At 38.0% G+C, this 21853-nt stretch overlaps 1 protein-coding gene and 1 long non-coding RNA gene across 16 annotated transcripts in view; one reads left to right on the forward strand and one right to left on the reverse strand.

Moving 5' to 3' along the window:
* The window catches only part of PHACTR4 (phosphatase and actin regulator 4), a 103719-nt gene that overhangs the window by 15854 nt on the left and 66012 nt on the right, over window positions 1–21853 (reverse strand). For 3 of the 15 annotated variants that reach the window (XM_070610495.1, XM_070610496.1, XM_070610490.1), the window contains 6 exons: window positions 12286–12313; window positions 11143–11316; window positions 10296–10376; window positions 5649–5813; window positions 4729–5124; window positions 265–865 (listed from right to left, as the gene is read on the reverse strand). In XM_070610495.1, coding sequence (XP_070466596.1) covers window positions 265–865; window positions 4729–5124; window positions 5649–5813; window positions 10296–10376; window positions 11143–11284 — 1385 coding nt within the window. In that variant the 5' untranslated portion in view covers window positions 11285–11316; window positions 12286–12313. Of the gene's footprint in view, window positions 1–264; window positions 866–4728; window positions 5125–5648; window positions 5814–10295; window positions 10377–11142; window positions 11323–12285; window positions 12354–21853 lie in introns of all 15 variants that reach the window. The other 12 variants (XM_070610494.1, XM_070610493.1, XM_070610487.1 and 9 more) reach the window with 6 other exon arrangements.
* On the forward strand, window positions 17654–18608 carry LOC139081954 (uncharacterized). The gene is made up of 2 exons (XR_011537494.1): window positions 17654–17765; window positions 18417–18608. It is a non-coding gene; the product is annotated as an uncharacterized lncRNA (long non-coding RNA).

Consider the following 21853-nt stretch of genomic DNA (forward strand, 5'->3'; position numbering starts at 1 on the left):
TGTATTACATAAAAAAAATAGTGGTTTTAAGTTTCAAGTACAAAAAATTAAAGTTTTGTATCATCATGGAAATTTCTGCCATGAAAACAATGTTAGAGAAATCGGGAGGGTAAACAAAGTCTAAATTCTAGAACATGTCCTATTTGTTGTGTATTCTTCTTACTTTAAATTTCTTCACATTTTCTTTATATAAGTAGTTTTTTCCAAGAAGGGCTACCAAGAGTAAAGATGAGGAAAAAAGAGGCAAGCTTTAAAGGCACTCACACTTTCAGCATTTCAATAGTGACAGGAAGTGACCTCGTCCGACCCAGGGTACTGTTGTCCTCAGAAAAGCTGTCACTGTTCTCGAAGAGCAAGGAGTGAGCTCTATGAGAGCCCTCCAAGGGAGGACTCATGGGAAGTGGGCTGGTGAGGGCCTGCTGGATTCGAATATGCAGTGGGACTGGGGGCAGTCTGGGGGGTACATGGGGCTCCCCAAAGCTGTGGTCCAACATCCTCTTAGGTACTTCCTTTTTCTGATCTTCCTGCTGGGGGACCTCTTGGGGTAGGTCCAAGGAAGGTGGAAACTCAATTTCTGGCACAACTTGAAAAGTCTTAGCAGGGAAGGGAGGGGACCGTGGGGGTTCTGGAGGTACATGAGTAGGCAGTGGGGGGGATGGAGAGGGAGGTGGGATTATCAGCAGTGGTTCGGAGCCCACAGAGCACGTGCTCTTCTCTCTCTGATCACTTGGTGCTTTTGTAGTGGCAGCAACAGCAGCAGACTCCGAGGTGGGTACCAAGGTTGATGGGATACCTCTCTTAGGTGGTAAGGGTGGGGATGGTTTGGATAACAATGTACCACTGTTTATTGCTTGGGACAGTTCAGCTGGAAAAGAGAGAGCGACATCTCAATTTAACATGGTTTTACAATGCTTTGAGGGACCGGCCCATGGCCTAGAATTAGAGCTGGGCTCAATCTGAATCTTTCAGGCAAATTATACCATTTCACGGCTTTGCCATTTCCTAGATATCTTGTCCTGAAACAAAATTTATACTTAAATATCTAGAATGCCTAATAAATGTAGAGGTGTAGAAACACCACTACCTTAATACTCTGATGAGAAATTTCTTATTTGCTGTGATAATAGATATGACAACTTTTTATGACTTGATCTTGGTCTAGATAAAGTTAATATGAATAAAGACAGAAAAAATGCAAATTTGTTCTTCTGTCTAACAGTACTCCATTAAAATTTAAATATGCAGCTAGCAATAAAAAAACAAACACTATCAGGCACTGCTACCATATGTTGACAAATATGATATCTAGATATCTGAACTCTGTATTATGAAACGATTAATAATGACATCTTGGCTTTTAACGGCAAATGTAAAGGCCTTTGAAGAAATCAAAGTGCATTTCTATCCCTGACTTCATATTCGCCTTACTTAAGAGATTATCTTTATTATTTCTTTAGGAGATTAGCCCTGAGATAAGATCTGCTGCCAATCCTCCCCTATTTGCTGAGGAAGATTGGCCCTGAGCTAACATCCGTGCCCACCTGCCTCTATTTTTTATATATGGGACACCTGCCACACATGCCTTGATAAGCAGTGCGTAGGTCTGCACCCAGGATACAAACCAGTGAACCCCTGGCCACTGAAGCAGAGTGCATGAACTCAACCACTACGCCACCGGGCTGGCCCCTATCTTTACTATTTTACAGAAGGAAAAACTGAGGCCACAAAAGTTAGGTGACTTTCCTAAGATCAGACTACAAACTGACAAGGGCTCAGCTAGGTCCCAGGTCTCATTATTAGGCTCTACTCTCTGGATCCCACTGTCATTGATTTTTATTAGTGTTCACACCACTTGTTGTCCCTTATGCCCAACCCCCCATTCGCCACTCCCCACCTACACTGTGGGCTCCCTGATGATGTGGCAACTCCTTCCTTGATCAGCGCAGCCAGAGTTGGGCACAGTGCCTGGGACATAGTGGGTCTTCAATACACGTTTATTAGATGAAAGGCCCCTATTCTATACCATGACAGTATATATCCCTATGTGATTCCCACAATGACTCAGGTGTTGATTCAGCAAAGTCCCTTTGGAGGGCTCCAAATGGCCTTTAAGAAGTGGATCATCACATCACGCAGGGGCCAACCTTGCAAAATAATTAAATACCAGTTCTCTTGATCACCAGCCTCTAACCCTCTACCCAAACCCCTTATTTTGGTCCCACCATTTTCAAATGGTTCTATATCTCTTACCTAGAGAGCAGAACCTCAAGGTTCTCTGAAATGAAATTTATTTGCCCTAAATCCCATTCCACTGACAGCAAAGTAAAAGGTTAGTTAGTCTGATAATGTTTTAATGTCACTCATCATTAGTAAATTTTTAAAAAGACTTTCTAGAAAAACACAGCATACACATACAAAAAAGATTTAAAAAATGTGAATTTGGGACCAATGAAAGAGATATTCTGGGGTAGAATGGACTTTTGCTGCCTCTCTAAAAATTGCAGTTAGCTATCTCATCTATAACAAAACCCACCCTTGACATGACCAAATTTGACTATTTTAATGTTTGAAGTGATTTGGTAATTTAAGGAAAACATACCCCTGAAGATGTCAAGGACATGAACTCTAGGACGTCTACCCTGACAATGGCGTCTGGCTGTAGTTCTATGGTAAAGATGGCAGAATGTTTGCGGAAGGGGTTACAAATTCCCTTCTTCTGTTTGGCTATTTATAGTGCTCCTTCCTTAGTCCTAATATTCCTAATTAGTCCTTAGTCCCAATACTGTTATGGCTGTTAGCAGACATAGCAATGTCTAAAGCAGTGATTTTCAGAGTCTGGATTTCATGGACCAATATGACTATAAAGAAATTCTCAACCAACCTCAGGTAGTCAATTTTTTTATCTTTGTGGCATGCCTACCACAGCATGGCATGCCAAGCCGTGCCATGACTGCACCTGGGATCCGAACTGGCGAACCCCAGGCCGCTGAAGCAGAACGTGTGCACTTAACCGCTGCGCCACAGGGCCAGCCCCTCTGGTTGTCAATTTTTAATATTTCCAAGTAAGGATTGATATTTAGTAAACTATTTATGAACATAATCCTTTCATGAAAGAAACAGCCTTTTAACACCAAAGAATTAGGAAGTTCATAATTTCAGAATAAGAGATAGTCCTTTAAATCAAATCTATTTAATTTTAATGAAAACTCTGTGAATGGTCCTATTTTTCTCCTTCTGCTAAGGACCTCTCATGGACTGATGGTGATCCCTCAGTCACAGGGCCTACTGCTTTGGGCTATTTACCTTAGGCCCTCTGTGGTTCAGCCCAGGGTGTAGTACACATATTACCATTTTTTATGTTGTCTTACCCTGAAAAGGGTGGAGTACAACTGGTTTAGAGCAGTGGTTCTCAATGTGTGGTCCCCACATATGCAGCATCAGCATCATCTGGGAACTTACTAGAAATGCAAATTCCCAGGCCCAACCCCAGACTTAGTGAATCGGAAACTCTAAGGGCAGGACCCAGCAATCTGTATTTTAACAACCCTCCAGGTGATCGTGATGAGAACACTTTCAGACAACAGTGTGAGAACACAGGTGTACAGGACAGAGGTCTGCACTTGAGAGTTGAAAAGCCTATGTGCAGATTCTCTCTCTCACGAACTACCACCCTGAGTGAGTCACAACTTCTTCATGTTCTAATTGCCCTCACTACATAACAGATAAAATCAGTTTCCTGCTTCACAAGGTGGCATTGAAAATAAGTATATGAAAGCTTCTGAAGTTCCTCAAGGTGAAGTCAACATGGCCACTAACCATCCAAGGGGGTGATAATAAGAACCTTCATCCTGTTTTTATCAAGCTACTCTAAGCTGTCACGCTCACGATGAATTCTCAGCCTGCTCTTCCAGGTTCTAGTCGCCCCACACGACTTGGTGGTATTAGCCATTTAACAAGCATATTTTATTCCTCCATTCAATCATTAACAAGAACTTTAAGCAGTACTAAGCCTAGTATCATTTTTTCCTGAAAAACTACCTTCCTTTCTCTCCTCCCCTTCTTGAAAATTCTCTAAGAAGGTATGTATCTATGTGAAGAAAATAGACCTAAATAGGACTTGAGGTAAATATGAAAATTTACTAAACCAATACAATGCACTGGTTATCTTCCCTGCTTTCCCTCTTCCACCACTTATTTTATTAAGAGTAGCATTCTTAGCTCACCTGAGATAAAACACGATTTTATCAGGACAATTTAATATCTTTTGCAGTTCCCGATGAAGATATTATGCCAGACACTGAATCACAAGTTACTCTGGCATCTATTCAATCATCTTTTTATCTATTGGGCTTATGCCGAAGGAAGGCACTGGCAGTTTAAAGTAGGTTTAAAAAAAACACAAAGCTTTCCTCCATGCAGGTCAAACCTGTTGTGGTCTTCACATGTCTAATCGCCTAACTATAAATAGTATTTTAGAAATATTGTATTTCAAATATTAATCCCCCCAAACTTGAACCTAACTTTCGTGATATCTGATCCCAGCCTGTTTCCATTCCTAGCCATATGCCTCATTTTCAAGACTTTTCTCTATATTGAGGGCATTCAAAGGGATGAGATATGACCTCGCTCACAGACCAAATCAATATTGTACCAGTTATCCAATAACACAACCATCCAAAACCAAACCAAACCAAACCAAATCCAATGGAAACCTAAAGACTTACTTACCAATGACAGGGTTGCTATTTCTGTGAGCTGGTTTAGGGGGAGGGATAGGGGGCTGCTTGGCAGGGACCGTATGAGTGAGGCTCGGGGTAGCAGTAGTGTTAGTGCTGGCAGGAGCAGCAGGCAGCGTCCTGGGTGCTGGGGAAGGGGGGACAGAGGAATGAACAGTTTTTGCTAGGTTTGAGGCAGCAGTGGTGGCAGCAGGTGCTGTGGTGGTGGCGGCGGTAGAGGTGGAGGAGATGGACCTTGCCGTGCTGCCAGAGGAAGTGGCATCCTTTGCTTGTCCTTCATTTGCTTCGTGAGAAGAGGACAAGGGTCTTTTAGGGGGAAGTAAAGGCTGTTTGGGTGCATTTTCAGGACCGGACTCTGCTTCAGAATTAGGTTGGCTTCCAGTTGAGCCTGTGTAATAACAGATGTGATTGAAAAGGGAAGAGAATAACCAGATAGACTGAAAAAGCTAACACATCTACAGATTTACGGTCAACTTCATCAATTATTTAATTTATAGATTAGTTTACAGGCAAAAGTTCCCCAGTCTCAACATACTTAAGGTATACGACACTTCCTCAATCAGTAAGAGAGGCTCGCTATGGTAGTGATTCTTCATACAAGAGCCAGGCAACTGGAGGAGGCACATCAGAACCCCTTGAGTGGAGGAGGGGGAATGGGTACCTTGAAAAAGTCCTACAGGTATCACATATTTAACATCTTCTGTCCTTAAGAATCACAAATTTAGGTATTTTCTGAATGCAAGAATGAGAGGGCAGAGATTCCACTTAAAGTTGACACTAGCTGAAAAAGTGCTAGAGGAGAAGAGAATTCCCTCTGAATTTTATTTCTCCCCTGACTCTCTTGCAAACCCTCGAGGTAAATGAGAATGTCTGATCCATGGCTCTTAAACTAAAAAATCCAGAGTTTCTTACCTAGTCGCTTCTTTGGGTCCTCTTCTGGAATAGGTTTCCTAAGACTTGTTATTCTTCCTGGCTCTTCCTCTCCTTCGTCTGGACTAGAAGATCTGGCACTCCCTATGGGGGTGGTATGGCCATTCTTTAACATGGCATGGCTCAACTTCCCTGGATCCTCACCACCTGCAGGATCACAATGGAAAGAGAAACTGATGGAACTGGCGCAGTTAGACAGGGAGAAGAGTTGGTGATTTCTAACCTCTTTCATCCCTTTCCCAATCTTCCTGTTTTAGCTTATTACTTATATTTAGATTATTTAGATCTTTATAGTAGTAATGGAAATAAGTAATTCCTTTTTCCAATAAACATTTGATTGCCTACTATTTGCCAGGTACCTTGTTACATGAATAAGAGAGCTTTATTATACATAAATAATTACAATGCTAAATGTTAAGAGCTAATGGATGAAGTGATGCGGCAGGAATAAAAAAGAAACAATTCTCTTGGGGTGGGAATGAAGTTAGGAAAGCCGTACAGAAAGTGGTACCTAAACTGGGTCTTAAAGAATGAGTGAGAGCCTACCACACCGATGACAAGATGAGGAAAGACAGTCTATCTGGGAAGGCAGAATAGCATGTGTGAAGGCGTGCGATTATTCTACATGTTTGGGAACTACCAACTAGTTTGGTCTGGCAGGAGAATAAATGCACATAAGAAATAGTTATGGATAGGACTGGAAAGGCAAGCAAGAGCGAGGCTATGAAGGATACCAAACACCACGTGAAAGAGCCTGGACTGAATCCTGTAGGTAACAGGAGCCAATGAATTAAAGTAGAAGAGAGAGCTGATCTGATCTGTCTTTTAGAAGGTTAACTCTGAGAGCTGTGAGGAGGATGGATTGTTGATGGGCAGTGATTGGAACAGGAAAACTAATAACGAGCTATTGTTAGAATAGAGGTGAGGAATTGCAGTGTGTGCCTGAAGAGCAAGGGGTAGAACTCATAGACAGATCAGAGATAAACATGATATACACGACAAATGCCCACAAACTAAGCTGCAGGAACGATCACCAGGCTGGAGGCTTTGGGAAGACCACTCATCACTATGAAGATTGTAGGTAAGATTCCTTCTTGGAGCAACTGGACAAACATTCCCCTTTACTGCTCTTTGGAGGAGAGGACTGAAACACTGAGGTTAGAGACTAAAAGCTCTGTCTCACCTCCTAGTGTCATGGGGACCGGAACCAGTTGTTCTCTAGATGGTGTCCTTCTTTGCTTTCCATAGTGAGACACAGTGGGTGGGGTCATTCTAGTGTCTTGAGTTAGGCCCTCCAGTTCTCACAGACCAGCGTCCCTCACCCCACCACTTCCTACTAGGAGATCAGACAGTATCATTCTTCCTGCAGTCTCAGTAAGAGCTGGAGCTAAAAGCAGCAAAGAATCTAACGCAAAGGAGCACTAAGGGAAAGAGTACTTCTAAAGTGAAAGGATTCTGACAACAACTTTTTTATTTTAAAACAGGGGAGGGGGCAGGAAGACAACAACTACGCAATCATAGTAAATTACTGCTTATGTTAACACGTCCAGCTTTAACAAAAACAGGACTTTGTAGAACATAAAGCAATGAATCATTTCAAAGCCAACAAAGACTGCTGCTTTTGAAAACTATATAGTGAAAGGTTAAGACACATTATTAACTGGTTTTTACTCAGCACATACTAGTAAAATATACACAAAAATGATCAGTTTTCTCTCAAGTCACTTAATCAGGATTGTCTACTTTGAAGTACCATTTCTTATATTTAATGCAAAGGGTTTCTGCAATGCTAGGAGTGGAGGAGAAGTAGTATCTGGCTTTAAAATCTATGAATGGCCCCCCAAAACTCAGAAAATCTATTAGATATTTTATAATACAGTCAAGTTAGAACCATAATCAAGCCAAAAGCGGTATGAAAAGGACTTCAAATCTCAAACACTGCTTTTGGCCTAAACTGGAGATATACAAACCAGGCCCTAAGGCCCATCTCTGAGTTTCTTCTTACAGAATAAAGCTTAGGTCAATTCTCTGGTTGGCAGAGTGGCATCTTGTCAAATGGCTATAGGTCCTTTATTAATCATGCCTTTGAGCTCGCAGGCTAAAAACAACTTGGATCAAGAGCCAACAGGAAGCACAAAGCAAAAGAGACTGAACAAAGGTGAAAAACAAGAAAGTAGTAATGTATGGGGTTTGTGGTGTGTGAGCAAGAAAGGTGAGAGGCAGGAGACGGCGTGGGGTGAGGAATGGCTATACCAAAAATGCAAGGGCCAGAGGTGCCGCAGCAGAGGCGTTATAATTGTAGTTAACCACCTAAATACCTAGAAGATTTTTTTTTTTTTTTTAAAGATTGGAACCTGAGCTAACATCTATTCCCAATCTTCTTCTTCTTCTTTTGCTTCTTCTTCTCCCCAAAGTGCCCCAGTACACAGTTGTATATTCTAGCTGTAGGTCTTTCTGGTTGTGCTATGTGGGAAGCGGCCTCAGCATGGCCTGATGAACAGTGCCATGTCCATGCCGAGGATGCGAACCAGCAACACCCTGGCCTGCCAAAGCGAAGAGCTTGAACTTAACCACTTGGCCATGGGGCTGGCCCCCTAGAAGGTTTTGTGTCCTACAGTACAAAACAGACTTACAAAAAAACAAAAGTTATATGTGCTCATAACTAATTATATAGAAAATTCAGAAAAATAGAAAGAAACCTTCCCCCATATTCCTATCCCAACATCCAGAGGTAACCAATGGTAATAATGTTTTAGTATTTTTCCTTCAAGTTTGTTTTCTGTGCTTAGTTTTTATACAGGTAAGATAATAAAGCTTCAATATACATAATTAAATTTTGCAAATAGACAATACATTCACATGATTCAAAATCTAAAAAGTATAACACTCCATTAGTTTGATTCCTTTCTCCCATTGTCCAAAGGATATGATGCATTTTCAAACCTTGGCTTTCAGATTTTGTCTCACACAAAAGTAACACTAATGGAGAGAAACAAAATATAACCAATATACTATAGTCTTACTCTTCTGATAAGCTGCTTCATAAAAGTCACACAGTGGAGAAAGTCCTGACATTACTAAACTGACAATGAATGTTGAAATACCAAAACATGATCTTTAGGACAGACAGATAGAAGATTAAGGCAGGAACATGGGCATGGAGACAAATTTGGTCAAAAAGGAGGAAATGATACACAGCACTGCAGCCAGCACAAAGCTGAGGACGTACAGAGGGGCTGATAATGTCTGCCCCATGGATCCTTCACCAACCACTCAATTTCAGAGTTAAAGACCACAGCCAGATACAGCAGACACTTGGAAGGAAGGGTAAATAGCTTTTCCCCCTCAGCAAGAAAATGGACTTTAATACAGGAAATTATTAGAAGAAATAAAATCGCTTCATATTTATACCCCTAAGTTTGAGATTCCTTAACGAAACAGTGATTTTCACTTATGTTTTAATATTTTTTCTTCATTAGATATTTTCAGTCCCACAAAAATATTTGCCTTCCTTAAATAAATCAAATATAGATGGTATGGCATTGAATTCCGTAAAAACATCTTATTATTACTTAGTTTTTTCATTGTCAAGTGCAACACAAGTAGAGAAAAATGTTCAAAACATAAATGTAAATTTCACTGAACTATTACAAGAACACTTGTGTGATCACGATGGACATTAAGAAATAAAAGGTTTCCAGACCCCTGAGGCTTCCCTCTCTCCTTAGTAACATACCTCTCCTTCCCCAACAAAGCAATTATTTTCCTAGCTCTTGTAATAGTTCTTTCTTTGTTTAATTACAGTTTAACCACTTAAGCATGCAGCTCCAAACACTGTAGTTTATTACTGCCTGTTTTTCCTTTACGTTTATAGAAATGATACAATATAATTCTTTCATGACTGACTTAAATTGCTTAATATTACTTATGAGATTCATATCATAGCAGGTAGGTGTAGTTTGTTTTCATTGCTGTATAATATTTCATTTTAGAAATGTATCACTAGGGATTTATATATTTTACTACTGATGAACATCTGGGCTATTTCCAGTTTTGCTCTATTGTTAGTAAATACTGCTGCTAGGAGTGTACTTGTACGTGTCTCTTGATACACATTTTTGTCAGGTATATACCAAGGATCGGACATACTTACAGCTAAGTTTCCATATCTCCAGCTTTCATAGATTATGATAAACTTTTTTCAAGAAGATGACTCCACTTTAACATTTTCACTAACAGTTTTATGTGAATTCCACTTATTTCACACCCTCACTAACTCTTGTTCTTGGTTGTTTGATTAATTTTAGTCTTTCTAGCTTGCATGTAGGGTTATCTTATCTTGGTTTTAATTTGTATTCCTTAATTACTAATTAAGTAAAAAACCCCACTTTTTAAATTTGTTGGGTATTTGTACTCTTTAGTGAACTGTCTGTTCAACACTTTTGCAGACTTTTCTATTGAGCTGTCTTTGTCTTTTTAAAATATATCCTAGATGCATGAACAGTTTTTTTAAAGCCTCGCCACCAAACAACAGCAATAAGAAAAGCAAGAAAGAAAATTCAAATACCTAGTCAGAACCAAAGATCAAGTGTACAGAGACAGGCATATGCTACTTATTTGCGAACTCACCCTGCTCAGGGTCTTCCAACAGAAGCCCTCTTTTAACCAGCTCTTCTCTCGGTTTTCGCATGGATATTTTTCGCTCTAAAACTAACATTAAATTGGAAAACAGCACTTAGAAATGTGGCAGTTAAAGGTCAACTTTAAGCATTCTAATTCCACAGGTAAAAAAATAAAGTGGTTCAATTTTCTATTCTGAGGAAAGAAAGAACAGGAAAATTAACTTCAAATTAAAACAATTTCTTTTATATCCTGTGCTATTGGGAAAGTATATTTTCCAAAAGGACCTAACCTTATAAATTTAGCTTTTTCTCTTTCCTTTTTTTATTTTGCTGAGGAAGATTAGCCCTGAGTTCACATCTGTGCCAATCTTCCTTCACTTTACATGTGGGTCGCTGCCACAGCATGGCTGACGAGTGGTGTAGGTCTGCACCTGGAACCTGAACCCGTGAACCTGGGCCCCCGAAGTGTAGCACACCAAACTTAACCACTTCGCCAAGGGGCTGGCCCCCAGCTGTTTCTTTTTTAACTGAAATTTCAATAATAAGGTATTTATGGATGAACTTCTGGAAGTAAGTGGCCAGAGTAGAAAAAAAGAAGCATCTTAGATTTACTACAGTTCAGGAACTCCATTCACCTCTCAATAACTAAACTTTAATCCCATCAAAATACCAACCTAGAAATGAGGCTACACAATATAAGGCTTAGTGAGTGACCACTTGGTTTTGTAATTCTAAAAGATTCAATTCCCTCTTCAAATAGGGGGTTATAGAAACTTGGGAAGAGAATGAAACAGGTACTTCAAAAATAGGGAACTCTTTAACTCAGAACATATATTTAAATCTTAATATCCCACCTTCTGATGTCTCTTTGAATTTATCACTACTTTTTTTTTTCCGCCATTTCCAGGGCTTAAAGATCTTGCCAAAGCCTGAGAACTTGCTCTTCCTTTTGGTGGGAGGTGTCGTGTCTCCTGCTTCCACACTGTCCATGACCATGCCTGGGTCTGCAGTGGGCTGGCCTGCTTCTTCTGTTGCTTGGTGAGAGAGAGAGAGGGAAGAGAACAGCCAATTTACTATTTCAGCATAATCTCGAAAAGGTCCCTTCCCCTCTCTTCCTGTGGTAGTTGGAAAGGATCAGAGCAATGATAAACGATCATGCAGACAGTCAGACTCCTTGACATCACATGGACACACCAAACATCGAAATCTATAACTGATAAACTACAAGGAGGAAAAGGAACCAAACCAAGCCAATATGATTTTAGGACAAAAATTCAACAAGATGATAATACCCAGCTCAAAATCTCTTAAAGGTACACACACACACAAATGTGGATGTTTTCCCAATGTGCATGAGATCTTGCCTCAATGTAGGTTCCTGCTGTTGCCATTTCCATCCTCTTGGCATGGGGGCAGGTCTTTCACAGCTAACACTACCATCTCCCGTGGCACTGAAGCAGGGAATTCCACCGTGAGTGAGTGAATCACTATTCTTTGTTAAACATTGCCTTCTCCTTGCCCTCCTCGTTCAGGACATAAATAATTTCAGGGAGGGGTAACACTTTAAGTGTTAATACCTTACTTGTATCTGTTTATCAATTATTTTCTCCCTTCACAAAAAAGACCCTAGGTAGTTTTGGAGCACTGGAAGGAGCTTGGGGTGGGGGTAATGGACTTTTGGAAAGGGAGTGCTTTAAAATGGAGGGAAATTTTTTTGGAAAGTAGAGGTGAGATTCCAGTGCCTATCATAATATTGCTTTAAGGACAATACTGATTTTAAGGATCTGACAAGAAACATAAGTGACATCATGATAAATGTGCAGGATTGGAATGAAAGGCCATGAGTCCTTCACAATGACCCAACATGCAGGGTTTAGTTAGCTTTAGTGGTAAAGAAAGGAGCAGCCAAGACTGGGCCAAGAATAATAACAATAAAAAAAAAGCAGGAAGGCAACAAAAAAAGCAGGAAGGCAACACAATACAGCTTTGCACTCCACCTACTGTCCCAGGGTTCTCTGGAGAAGTCTAGAGGAGAAGAAAAAAAGAGTCATGTGGAGTAACAGTCCTGGAATTAAAGTGGAACCCTTACTTTATAGAAATACATCAAGGACCACATACTGTATAATCACATGTAATAAGTTAACATGTTAATTGTAACAATTCTTTTTTTTTGTTTTGGGGGGGAAGATCAGCCCTGAGCTAACATCTACCAATCCTCCTCTTTTTGCTGAGGAAGACTGGCCCTGAGCTAACATCCGTGCCCATCTTCCTCTACATTATATGTGGGACGCCTGCCACAGCATGGCTTGACAAGTGGTGCCATGTCCGCACCCGGGATCCGAATCAGCAGACCCCAGGCCACCAAAGCGGAACATGCGCACTTAACCACTGCGCCACCGGGCCGGCCCTAACATGTTAATTGTAAACGATTCGCATCTGAAGCAAATAATGTCTTTTGGGGGCGTGGATAAAAGGGTATAACATATTCATTCAAAAAGTCTCCTTTTGCTATGGTGGATATTTTTCCATAAGAGAAAATATACAATCAACAAGCGTTTTCTTTTTTTTTTCTTTTTTTGGGAAACACTTGCCAAATTCAATCTTTTTCCAGTTTACAGACGTGAGTCTAGGAAGTCCGTTGATAAAGGTCAGATTTATACAATCGAAATTATCAGAGTGACTGCAGCAATGAATGCTGATGCATTATTTTGCTGGGCCCTGATGACTTGGGCAAAACAGGTTCCTGGTTACCCAAGTGCAACACATCGAGATGACAGAGGACAGTGACTCTTTTCTTTCTGGTTGCATGATTTACTTGTGGGCATCCTGGGTCTCAAGTGCTTTGATTCTTTACATGAAATGCACCAGAATCTGCTAACACTGGATCGTATTTGTAAAAGTTCAGTTGCCAGAAACATTAGAAGAACTCCTGTCATAACAATTTCCCCTCAGTGGTACCCTGGGATAGATCTCCAAGATGGCACTAAAGTGAATACATGGTATTGCTTTTAAGAGTTAGTGCTGTAAGACAGTATTCTCCCAATTATAGACTGTCAATGAGACCTGAAGACATTTCAGAGCATTTATAATATCCTAATATTTAACATGTGTTAGTGATAATGCTTTCAGAAATGGAGCTAAGTAACATAAGCTGTTCATTCTCCAATAGCAGCCTTACTTGCAGAGGCGGGGAGGGACTGAAACTTTAAATCTTCTGCTAACCCACCCACTGAGTGAACCTCATTCAGTTCCAAAAGAAACACAGGAAAATGCCTGTTTGGTTAAAAGGAATAGGGAAGATAATATCCAAAGAAAAAAAGAAAGAAAGAAAACCCAATGAAAAACAAAACCAGACTAACAATATGAAAGAAGAGGTGTTAGTGCTATGTGAAGCTTTTAAAGAAAAATAGCCAAAAAGCTTCAGGAATATCAGATGTTAACATATTCTCAGAAAAGTTCCTGTCTGTAAAGTTCTTAAATGAATAGCCAATCAAGGCTGCTTCCACTATCTTCTTGGATATCTAATCACTTTCTAAAGTAGGACTTAGTTCATCTCTTTTAATTCTTCATTATATTGAAAAACACATTTATATGTGCCCCCTTTTTCTTATACATTTAAAATAACAAAATCTTGATATCTTTTCAAACATTTACGCCTGCCAGCATATGAACTCAAAACAAGTTCAGTTTATACTAAAAAGTTGTGATAGATCACATTAACAAAATGAAGGATAAAAATCATATGATCATCTGAGTAGATGCAGATAAAGCATTTGACAAAATTCAACATCCATTTATGGTAAAAACTCTCGACAAAGTGCATATAGAGGGAATGTACCTCAACACAATAAAGGTCATATATGACAAGCCCAAAGCTAACATCATACTCAATGGTGAAAAGGTGAAAGCTTTTCCTCTAAGATCAAGAACAAGACAAGAATGCCCACTCTTGCCACTTGTATTCAACACAGTATTGGAAGTCCTACCCAGAACAATTAGGCAAGAAAAAGAAATAAGAGACATCCAAATTAGAAAGGAAGAAGTAAAACTGTCACTATTTGCAGATGACATGATATTATATACAGAAAACCGTAAAGACTCCATCAAAAAACTGTTAGAACTAGTAAACAAATTCAGCAATGTTGCAGGATACAAAATCAATACACAAAAATCTGCTGTGCTTCTATACATAATAATCAACTGTCAGAAAGACAAATTAAGAAAATAATCCCATTTACAATTACATCAAAAAGAATAAAATACCTAGGAATAAATTTAACCAATGAGGTGAAAGATTTGTATATTGAAAACTATAAGACATTAAGGAAAGAAATTAAGAAGATACAAATAAATGGAAACATATTCTGTGCTCATGGATTGGAAGAATCAATATTGTTAAAATGTTCATACTACCCAAAGCAATCTACAGATTCAATGCAATCCCTATCAAAATTTCAATGGCATTTTTCACAGAAATAGAACAAACAATTCTAAAGCTTGTATGGAACCACAAAAGACCCCGAATAGCCAAAGCAATCTTGAGAAAGAACAAAGCTGGAGGCATCATGCTCCCTGACTTCAAACTATACTACAAAGCTATGGTAATTAAAACAGTATGATATTGGCATAAAAACAGACACATAGATCAATGGAACAGAATAGAAAGCCCAGAAATAAACCCATTCATATATGGTCAATTAATTTATGACAAAGAAGCCAAGAATATACAGTGGGGAAAGGACAGTCTCTTCAATGAATGGTGCTGGGAAAACTGGACATGCAAAAGAATGAAACCAGACCACTATCTTACACCATACACAAAACTTAACTCAAAATAGATTAAAGACTTGAAGGTAAGACCTAAAACCATAAAACTCTTAGAAGAAAACATAAGCGATAAGCTCACTGACATAGGTCTTGGCAATGATTTTTTGAATCTGACACCGAAAGTAAAAGGAACAAAAGCAAATGTAAACAAGGTGGACTACATCAAACTAAAAAGCTTCTGCACAGCAAAGGAAACCATCAGCAAAATAAACAGGCAATCTACTGAATAGGAGAAAATATCTGCAAATCACGTATCTGATAAGGGGTTAATATCCAAAATATATAAAGAACTCAAACAACTCAATAGCAAAAAAACAATCTGATTAAAAATGGGCAGAAGATCTGAATAGACATTTTTCCAAAGAAGACATATAGATGCCCAACAGGTATATGAAAAGATGCTCAACATCATTAACCATCAGGGAAATGCAAATCAAAACCACAATGAGATAGAATCTCACATCTGTTAGAATGGCTATTATCAAAAATACATGAAATAACAAGTGTCGGCAAGGATGTGGAGAAAAGGGAACCCTTGTGCATGGCTGGTGGGAATGTAAATTGGTGCAGCCACTATGGAAAACATGGAGGTTCCTCAAAAAATTAAAAATAGATCTACCATAAGATCCAGCAATTCCATTTCTGGGCATTTATCTGAAGAAAACAAAAACACTAACTTGAAAAGATATATGCACACCCATGTTCACTGAGGCATTGTTTACAATAGCCAAGATACAGAAACAATCCAAGTGTCCCTCCGTAAATGAATGGATACAGAAATTGTGGTATACATATATACACAATGGAATATTATTCAGCCATAAAAAAAAATGAAATCTTGCCATTTGTGACAACATGGATGGACTCGGGGGCATTATGCTAACTGAAATAATTCAGACAGAGAAAGACAAATACCAAACAATCTTCCTTATATGTGGAATCTTAAAAAAACAAAAAAATAATAACCAAGCTCATAAATACAGAGAAGACTGGTAATTGCCAGAGGAAGGGGGTGGGGAGTGGGAGAAATGGGTGAAGGGGGTCAAAAGGTGAAAAAAAATTTTTTTTAAAAGATAACATGTGAATCATTTATTAAAAAAAAAAGTTACCGCACATGTGGAAAATACCAAGAGCTTATGATAAAAATGAATGCGTCTGCTGTCACATTTATTGCTAAGAATAGCCCTCCTCTTTCCTTATGTAAAGAAAGTAACTGAATACAAAAAGTAAACAGAGCAGCAATTTTTTTCTTTGATGCTTTATGCAAATGTGCTTAATTTTCACGTTTATAAAACTTTTAGAAGTGGATATGCCTCTTTCCTCAGGCAGTGGGGTTCAGCCACACCCAGCCCTGACCCAGTTATTATCCCAAATTTACTCATTCATATTCTTATATTCTCATATTCTCCCTCCCCCTGCCACCTCCCCTCCTCGCCTTCCATGACAAATAGAACATTATTTCAGTGACTCCCAAATCTGTTCATATCCTTGGAATCAGCCCAGTTGCCTTTTCAAAATACAGAATCTCCAGGAGGTGGGATGTAGGAATCTATTTTCAAAAATCTTCCCAGGTGATTGTTATGGTCAGGTTTGTTAAACTCGATCCCAGATTATTATCTGGAAATTTTATGCATGTTAAAAGACACAGAGGCAGACATTCTCTGCCTGTAACCTAATTCTTTGTTGAAGAAAGATAAGCTAGAAAATCTTGGCATCATTCCAGTGTTTCCTACTCAAGCAAAGTATTCCTAGAGAAGAACTGTGAGGATCTTGTCTGTGTTTCCTAACCTCAAATATAGCTTAAATTAAAAATAAACAATAAAAAAGCTTGCAGTTATGTTTTTTAGATTTGTAACATATTATGTTCCATTTGCACTTGGAAAGAAAGTGTATTGTGCAGTTATTGAGTGTAGTATTCTATACATACTAATTAGGACGAGTTGGTTAATCAAGGTGCACAAATCATTAACATCCTTTCTGATTTGTTGTCCGCTTCTTCTATCAGTTACTGAGAGAGGTATGTTAACATCTGTACCCGTGAAAGTGGATGTGTCTCTTTCTCTTCTTAGTTCTATTAATTTTTACTTTATATACTCTGAAGCTATGTTATTAAGTCTATACAAATCTAGTTACTGTAGCTTCCTGTTAAACTGATCCTTTTATTATAAAATTCCCTCTTATCACTCTAGTAACACTTCAGCCTTAATTTTGTTTTTCTATCTACTTTGACAATTGTTATAACTAGAGTGTTTAGTCCATTTATATTTAATGTTTTTATTGACACAGTTGGGTTGAAGTCTACCACTTTGCTATTTATTTTTTATTGGTCTCATTTGTTCCGTGCATCCTCATCTTGCTACAATCTACTTTAGTACTTTTACTACTTTCTGAACACTGAACAATGCAAGAATCTTACAACATTTTAACTCTATCTACTCTTTGAGTTATTGTCATATTTTCTTCTACATACATACAACAATAAACGAAAGAAAACACTATTGTTGTCAATATTTTTTTCTATTTCTGTAGGAAATATTTATTTTTTCAAGTATTCTTCATTTCTTCCTGCAATCCTGCACTTCCAACTAGGATAATTTTATTTCATCATTTTTGAAGGATATTTTCACTGGGTATTGTATTTTGTTTGCAGGTGAGTTGGTTTATTTAATTTCAGCACTTTATAAATATGATTTCATTGCTTTTATTTGTATGTTTCATTCTTTGGGTGCTATCTACTGGCCTGAAGCATAAGTGATATAACGGATTCAAATCCAAGTCTCGCCAACTTCAAAATCTGTGATCCTTTTCACCATGCTGCCTTCAGAATAAAGATTGAGCTGAAATCTTACAATATCCGGTTTCATTCACTAACAGGTTTTTAGAATGTAATTTATGAACCTGGCACATTATACGATTTAATTCTTACAACAACCTAGGTGATTGGTATTAATCTCTATATAATTCAACAGTTTGGTATTTATCTCAAATGCTCTTCAATATCAAAATTTATAAACAGTACCAATTCCAAAGTTAGGTTTCTTATTAAAGCCTCATTATAAACTAATTTTCCACCCAGTTATAATTACTTCAAATTTCAACACATACTTTATCAATCTTTTGTTCACTTCTCTTAGAAGTTATTACTTTGTATTTAAACTGGATGTAGCAATTAACTTTTATGATTTAGATCATTATTGTGAATAATTTTTGCATCAGATTATTAATTTTTCTTTAACTCGTTAAGTCATATCCTGTATTTGGAATCTTTCTTCTCTGACTGCTGTGCCCCTTATTTCTTTAGATCGGGCTTCAAGCTGAGGCAGATGCTTCATGCTGTTGATAAGATACATGGAAGAGACACATCGGACTCCAAAGTCATTACTCTTGGGCTCTTCTGGTGGAGACTAGACTGAGATTGCTCTGGAAACTCAACTTTTAGCCATTATTCAAGAGCAACACCTATAACTGATTAAAATAAAGTGTTGATACAGTTCTTCCCATATATTCTTTGCTCAGGTGCCTGCTGAAACAAAGAAATTCTGAATCAAGAGAGTGTTCTCATGGATGAAGATATCAGAAAAAGAAGAAAGAGGAAGCTGATTAATCATTCCTAATGAAAAGGGAAAAAAGTAAATCATCTTCTCTTTTCCCCCCAAACCGATGATTTGATATCACAGGGAAATCAGAAAAACCTGATTCCATCAAATGTCCTACATATGAAGGGTGGAATCTTCAAGTAATTAAATGATAGTGGCGAGGCAGCCAGTCAAGCCTTTCCTGTTTAACTCCAAGAGTATTTTCAGGAAGGGAAGGTGGCCCACTGAAGACCTACTCTCAGCATAATCCAACTTCAAGGAGTCTATGAAACAGGAACTGGTCTCCCATTATCAAATTTCATTTGTGCATATATTCTTTTATTATCTAACTAGGAATTATGTATAACTAGAATAGTGGCCAGGGCCATGCATATATTTTTTTCAAATTTTAATTCCAACTTTGCATAAGTTATATAAGACCATTTTCTCTAATAAAAGCATAACATTTACACAAAAGTCTGGAAAACTCAGCTTGAAAAGAAGTAAGCTCCTCAAAGATGTTACTTCTGATATGTTATTTAGCATGGTAAATAATCAGGAATGTGTTACATGTACAACAATAGGTATACGAAAAAAAACCCTGAAAAATTTATATAAAACTCGTACAATCATTAGAATTAAGTTTCTAGAGTAATTAATAATCCTAGGTTAAAAAGAGAATAAAATTTATATGTAAGTTATGCATATCACATTATCTAAACTATGCTAAAATATTTTAAGAAAAATAGAAGGAACTAAATCAAAATGTAAACATATTTTGATGGTAGGATTATGGGAAACTTGTGTTTCTTCTTTCTAGCTTCCTGTATTTTTTTTTTTTAGATTTTTAAATTTTTCCTTCTTCTCTCCAAAGCCCCCCAAGTACATAGTTGTACATTTTAGTTGTGGGTCCTTCTCGTTGTGGCATGTGGGACGCTGCCTCGGCACAGTCCAATGAGTGCTGCTAGGTCCATGCCCAGGATCCGAACCTGTGAAACCCCGGGCCACTGAAGCAGAGTGTGGGAACCCAACCACTCGGCCAGGGGGATGGCCTCCTACTTTTTTTTTTTTTTTAACAATGAACATGTCTGGCTTTTACAGTTGGAAAAAACCCAAATTTACCGTTTATAATGGAAAGTGGGAGCTTTCAAATCATGACAGTTAATAAATGAGGTCCAGCATATACATAAATGCACAAAAGAAAATAATTCGTCCTAAACATTAAATGAATTGAATAGCATAAATTGAATTGAAATAAATGAATTGAATAAAACGAATTGAAACATAAAAATGAATTATTCTCCACGTGAAAACCATAGTTTGAAATATTAAGCAAATTAAACCACTCAAGGATAGTTACTTTGGATCTGGAGTAGTAACACAAGTTGAAGTGAGGAGATCTGGATTACCCAAACATTTTCTACTCCTACACTTTTTTAAAGTATATCACCCTTGTTTGCCATGAGTACAATCTTGTGCTGAAGGAGCTAGAGACCAAACTTAATGGTGATCTATATTCACCAGGTATAAACTTTTCAGTTGTAGAATGAAGGATTTCGAAGTATGCATAAATCCTTGACAGCAGCAGCTGACTAGATCTAATTGAAGCCACTACTCTCTGTAGCATTCTTGGATCCATTAAAACTGGTACACTACTTCAGGCTTCCTACTATGAATTATTGTCTGATAGGAAGAAAATTCAATTGCATCACGTAGAAAACTGCAATAGAAAGAAAGAGAAACAGACAGACAGACAAATTATGTGACAAAAAGTATATTCAGACATCTAGAAATCATCCCTCTTTTTCATTTTTAATGATACAATTACACCTCAAATTTGTTCTATACTCATAAATAAAGGGCTGAAAGAGGTGAGCTTGAAACTGTTCACAGGCAAATTTGCACATCAAACATTTGTTCTCAATAATTCTGATTTTATAACCATCTCCCTTCCTTTTCCAATTTGACAGAAGAAATACAGGCTTGGAGTCACATTTGGATATCCCTTTGTTTCTGTTTAAACTAGTTACGGAATTTACAATGACTTTATGGGCCCATTCTGTTTTCCATGAGTGCCAAAACAAGGTAGTTTCCGTCCTTGTTTCCCTTTGTTTGCCAGAAAACAGGGTGTAGGACGCTGGCTATAGTTTTACAATTGTGTGTTCCAGCGAAAACACCTTTTTCTTTGAGTCATGCAGCTGCAGGCCACTAGGAAAGCACGTCACAGAGCTGGAGGTCTTGGTGTTTTTTGGAGGGAGCGGAGTTTGGGAGAGGAAGATAAGTAACCAAATTACAGTTTGGAGTTTCTGGTTTGAGTGGTACCCTGAAACTATGCCCTGATTTTTGAACTCCTTACTTCCTCATTCAAGTTGTAGCACCTCAAATTTCATAGGCTTGTTTCTTATATCATGTATTATGCAGAGTTCTAGCAGTTTCTTTCTTTTTCCTGGTCAACATTTAATTCAAGTTCTTTAGTTCAAGTTTAGTTGTTTCAGATGAATTTCTGGAGTGATTTTTAAATAAATATATAGTATTATTAAAAAATTACTTAGCATTTTTCATCTTTCAGAAAAAGTACTCATCAACTATTTGCTGTAGATACACATTATACCTACGTTACTTGCTAGAGATAAGGGATAAAACAGGGTTTAACAATAAGCCCCAGGTCAAAGACAGAGTTTATTTTAGAATCCAATTTACAACCAAGTCTTAATCATCCATGTTGGAAAGCAACGTAAGACAGACAATAGGAGTCAATAGAAAACTTAGTTTTCAACACAGCCTTCACTGCTCTCACCCCTTCACTAGGCTTGGTAATAAGCAACAAAATTATTGGGTCTTTCTTAGTTCTAATTTTATTTCTTATATCTTATCGGGTTTTAAAAAATGTTTAGATTTAAAGTGTATAAAGTTCTCCCATTTTACCCATAAAATTTTTATAATAATCAGTTATTTGACCAAAAATTAAAATCCATCGTTTTGTATAACAAGATACACACTCCATTATCAAGAGGTGACAATTTTTTTTAAGTTTAAGGTGTACAGCATAACGACTTGACTTACATATCCTGTGACCAATCATCTTTATAACCTAATGGCTCTCTGCATCCTTTATGCCCATCTAGCTTGAAACAGATCTTGCTTGTATACAAGGATTCTAACA

This window comes from Equus przewalskii, chromosome 2, assembly GCF_037783145.1.
Source record: "Equus przewalskii isolate Varuska chromosome 2, EquPr2, whole genome shotgun sequence".
NCBI classification, from domain to species: Eukaryota; Metazoa; Chordata; class Mammalia; order Perissodactyla; family Equidae; genus Equus; species Equus przewalskii.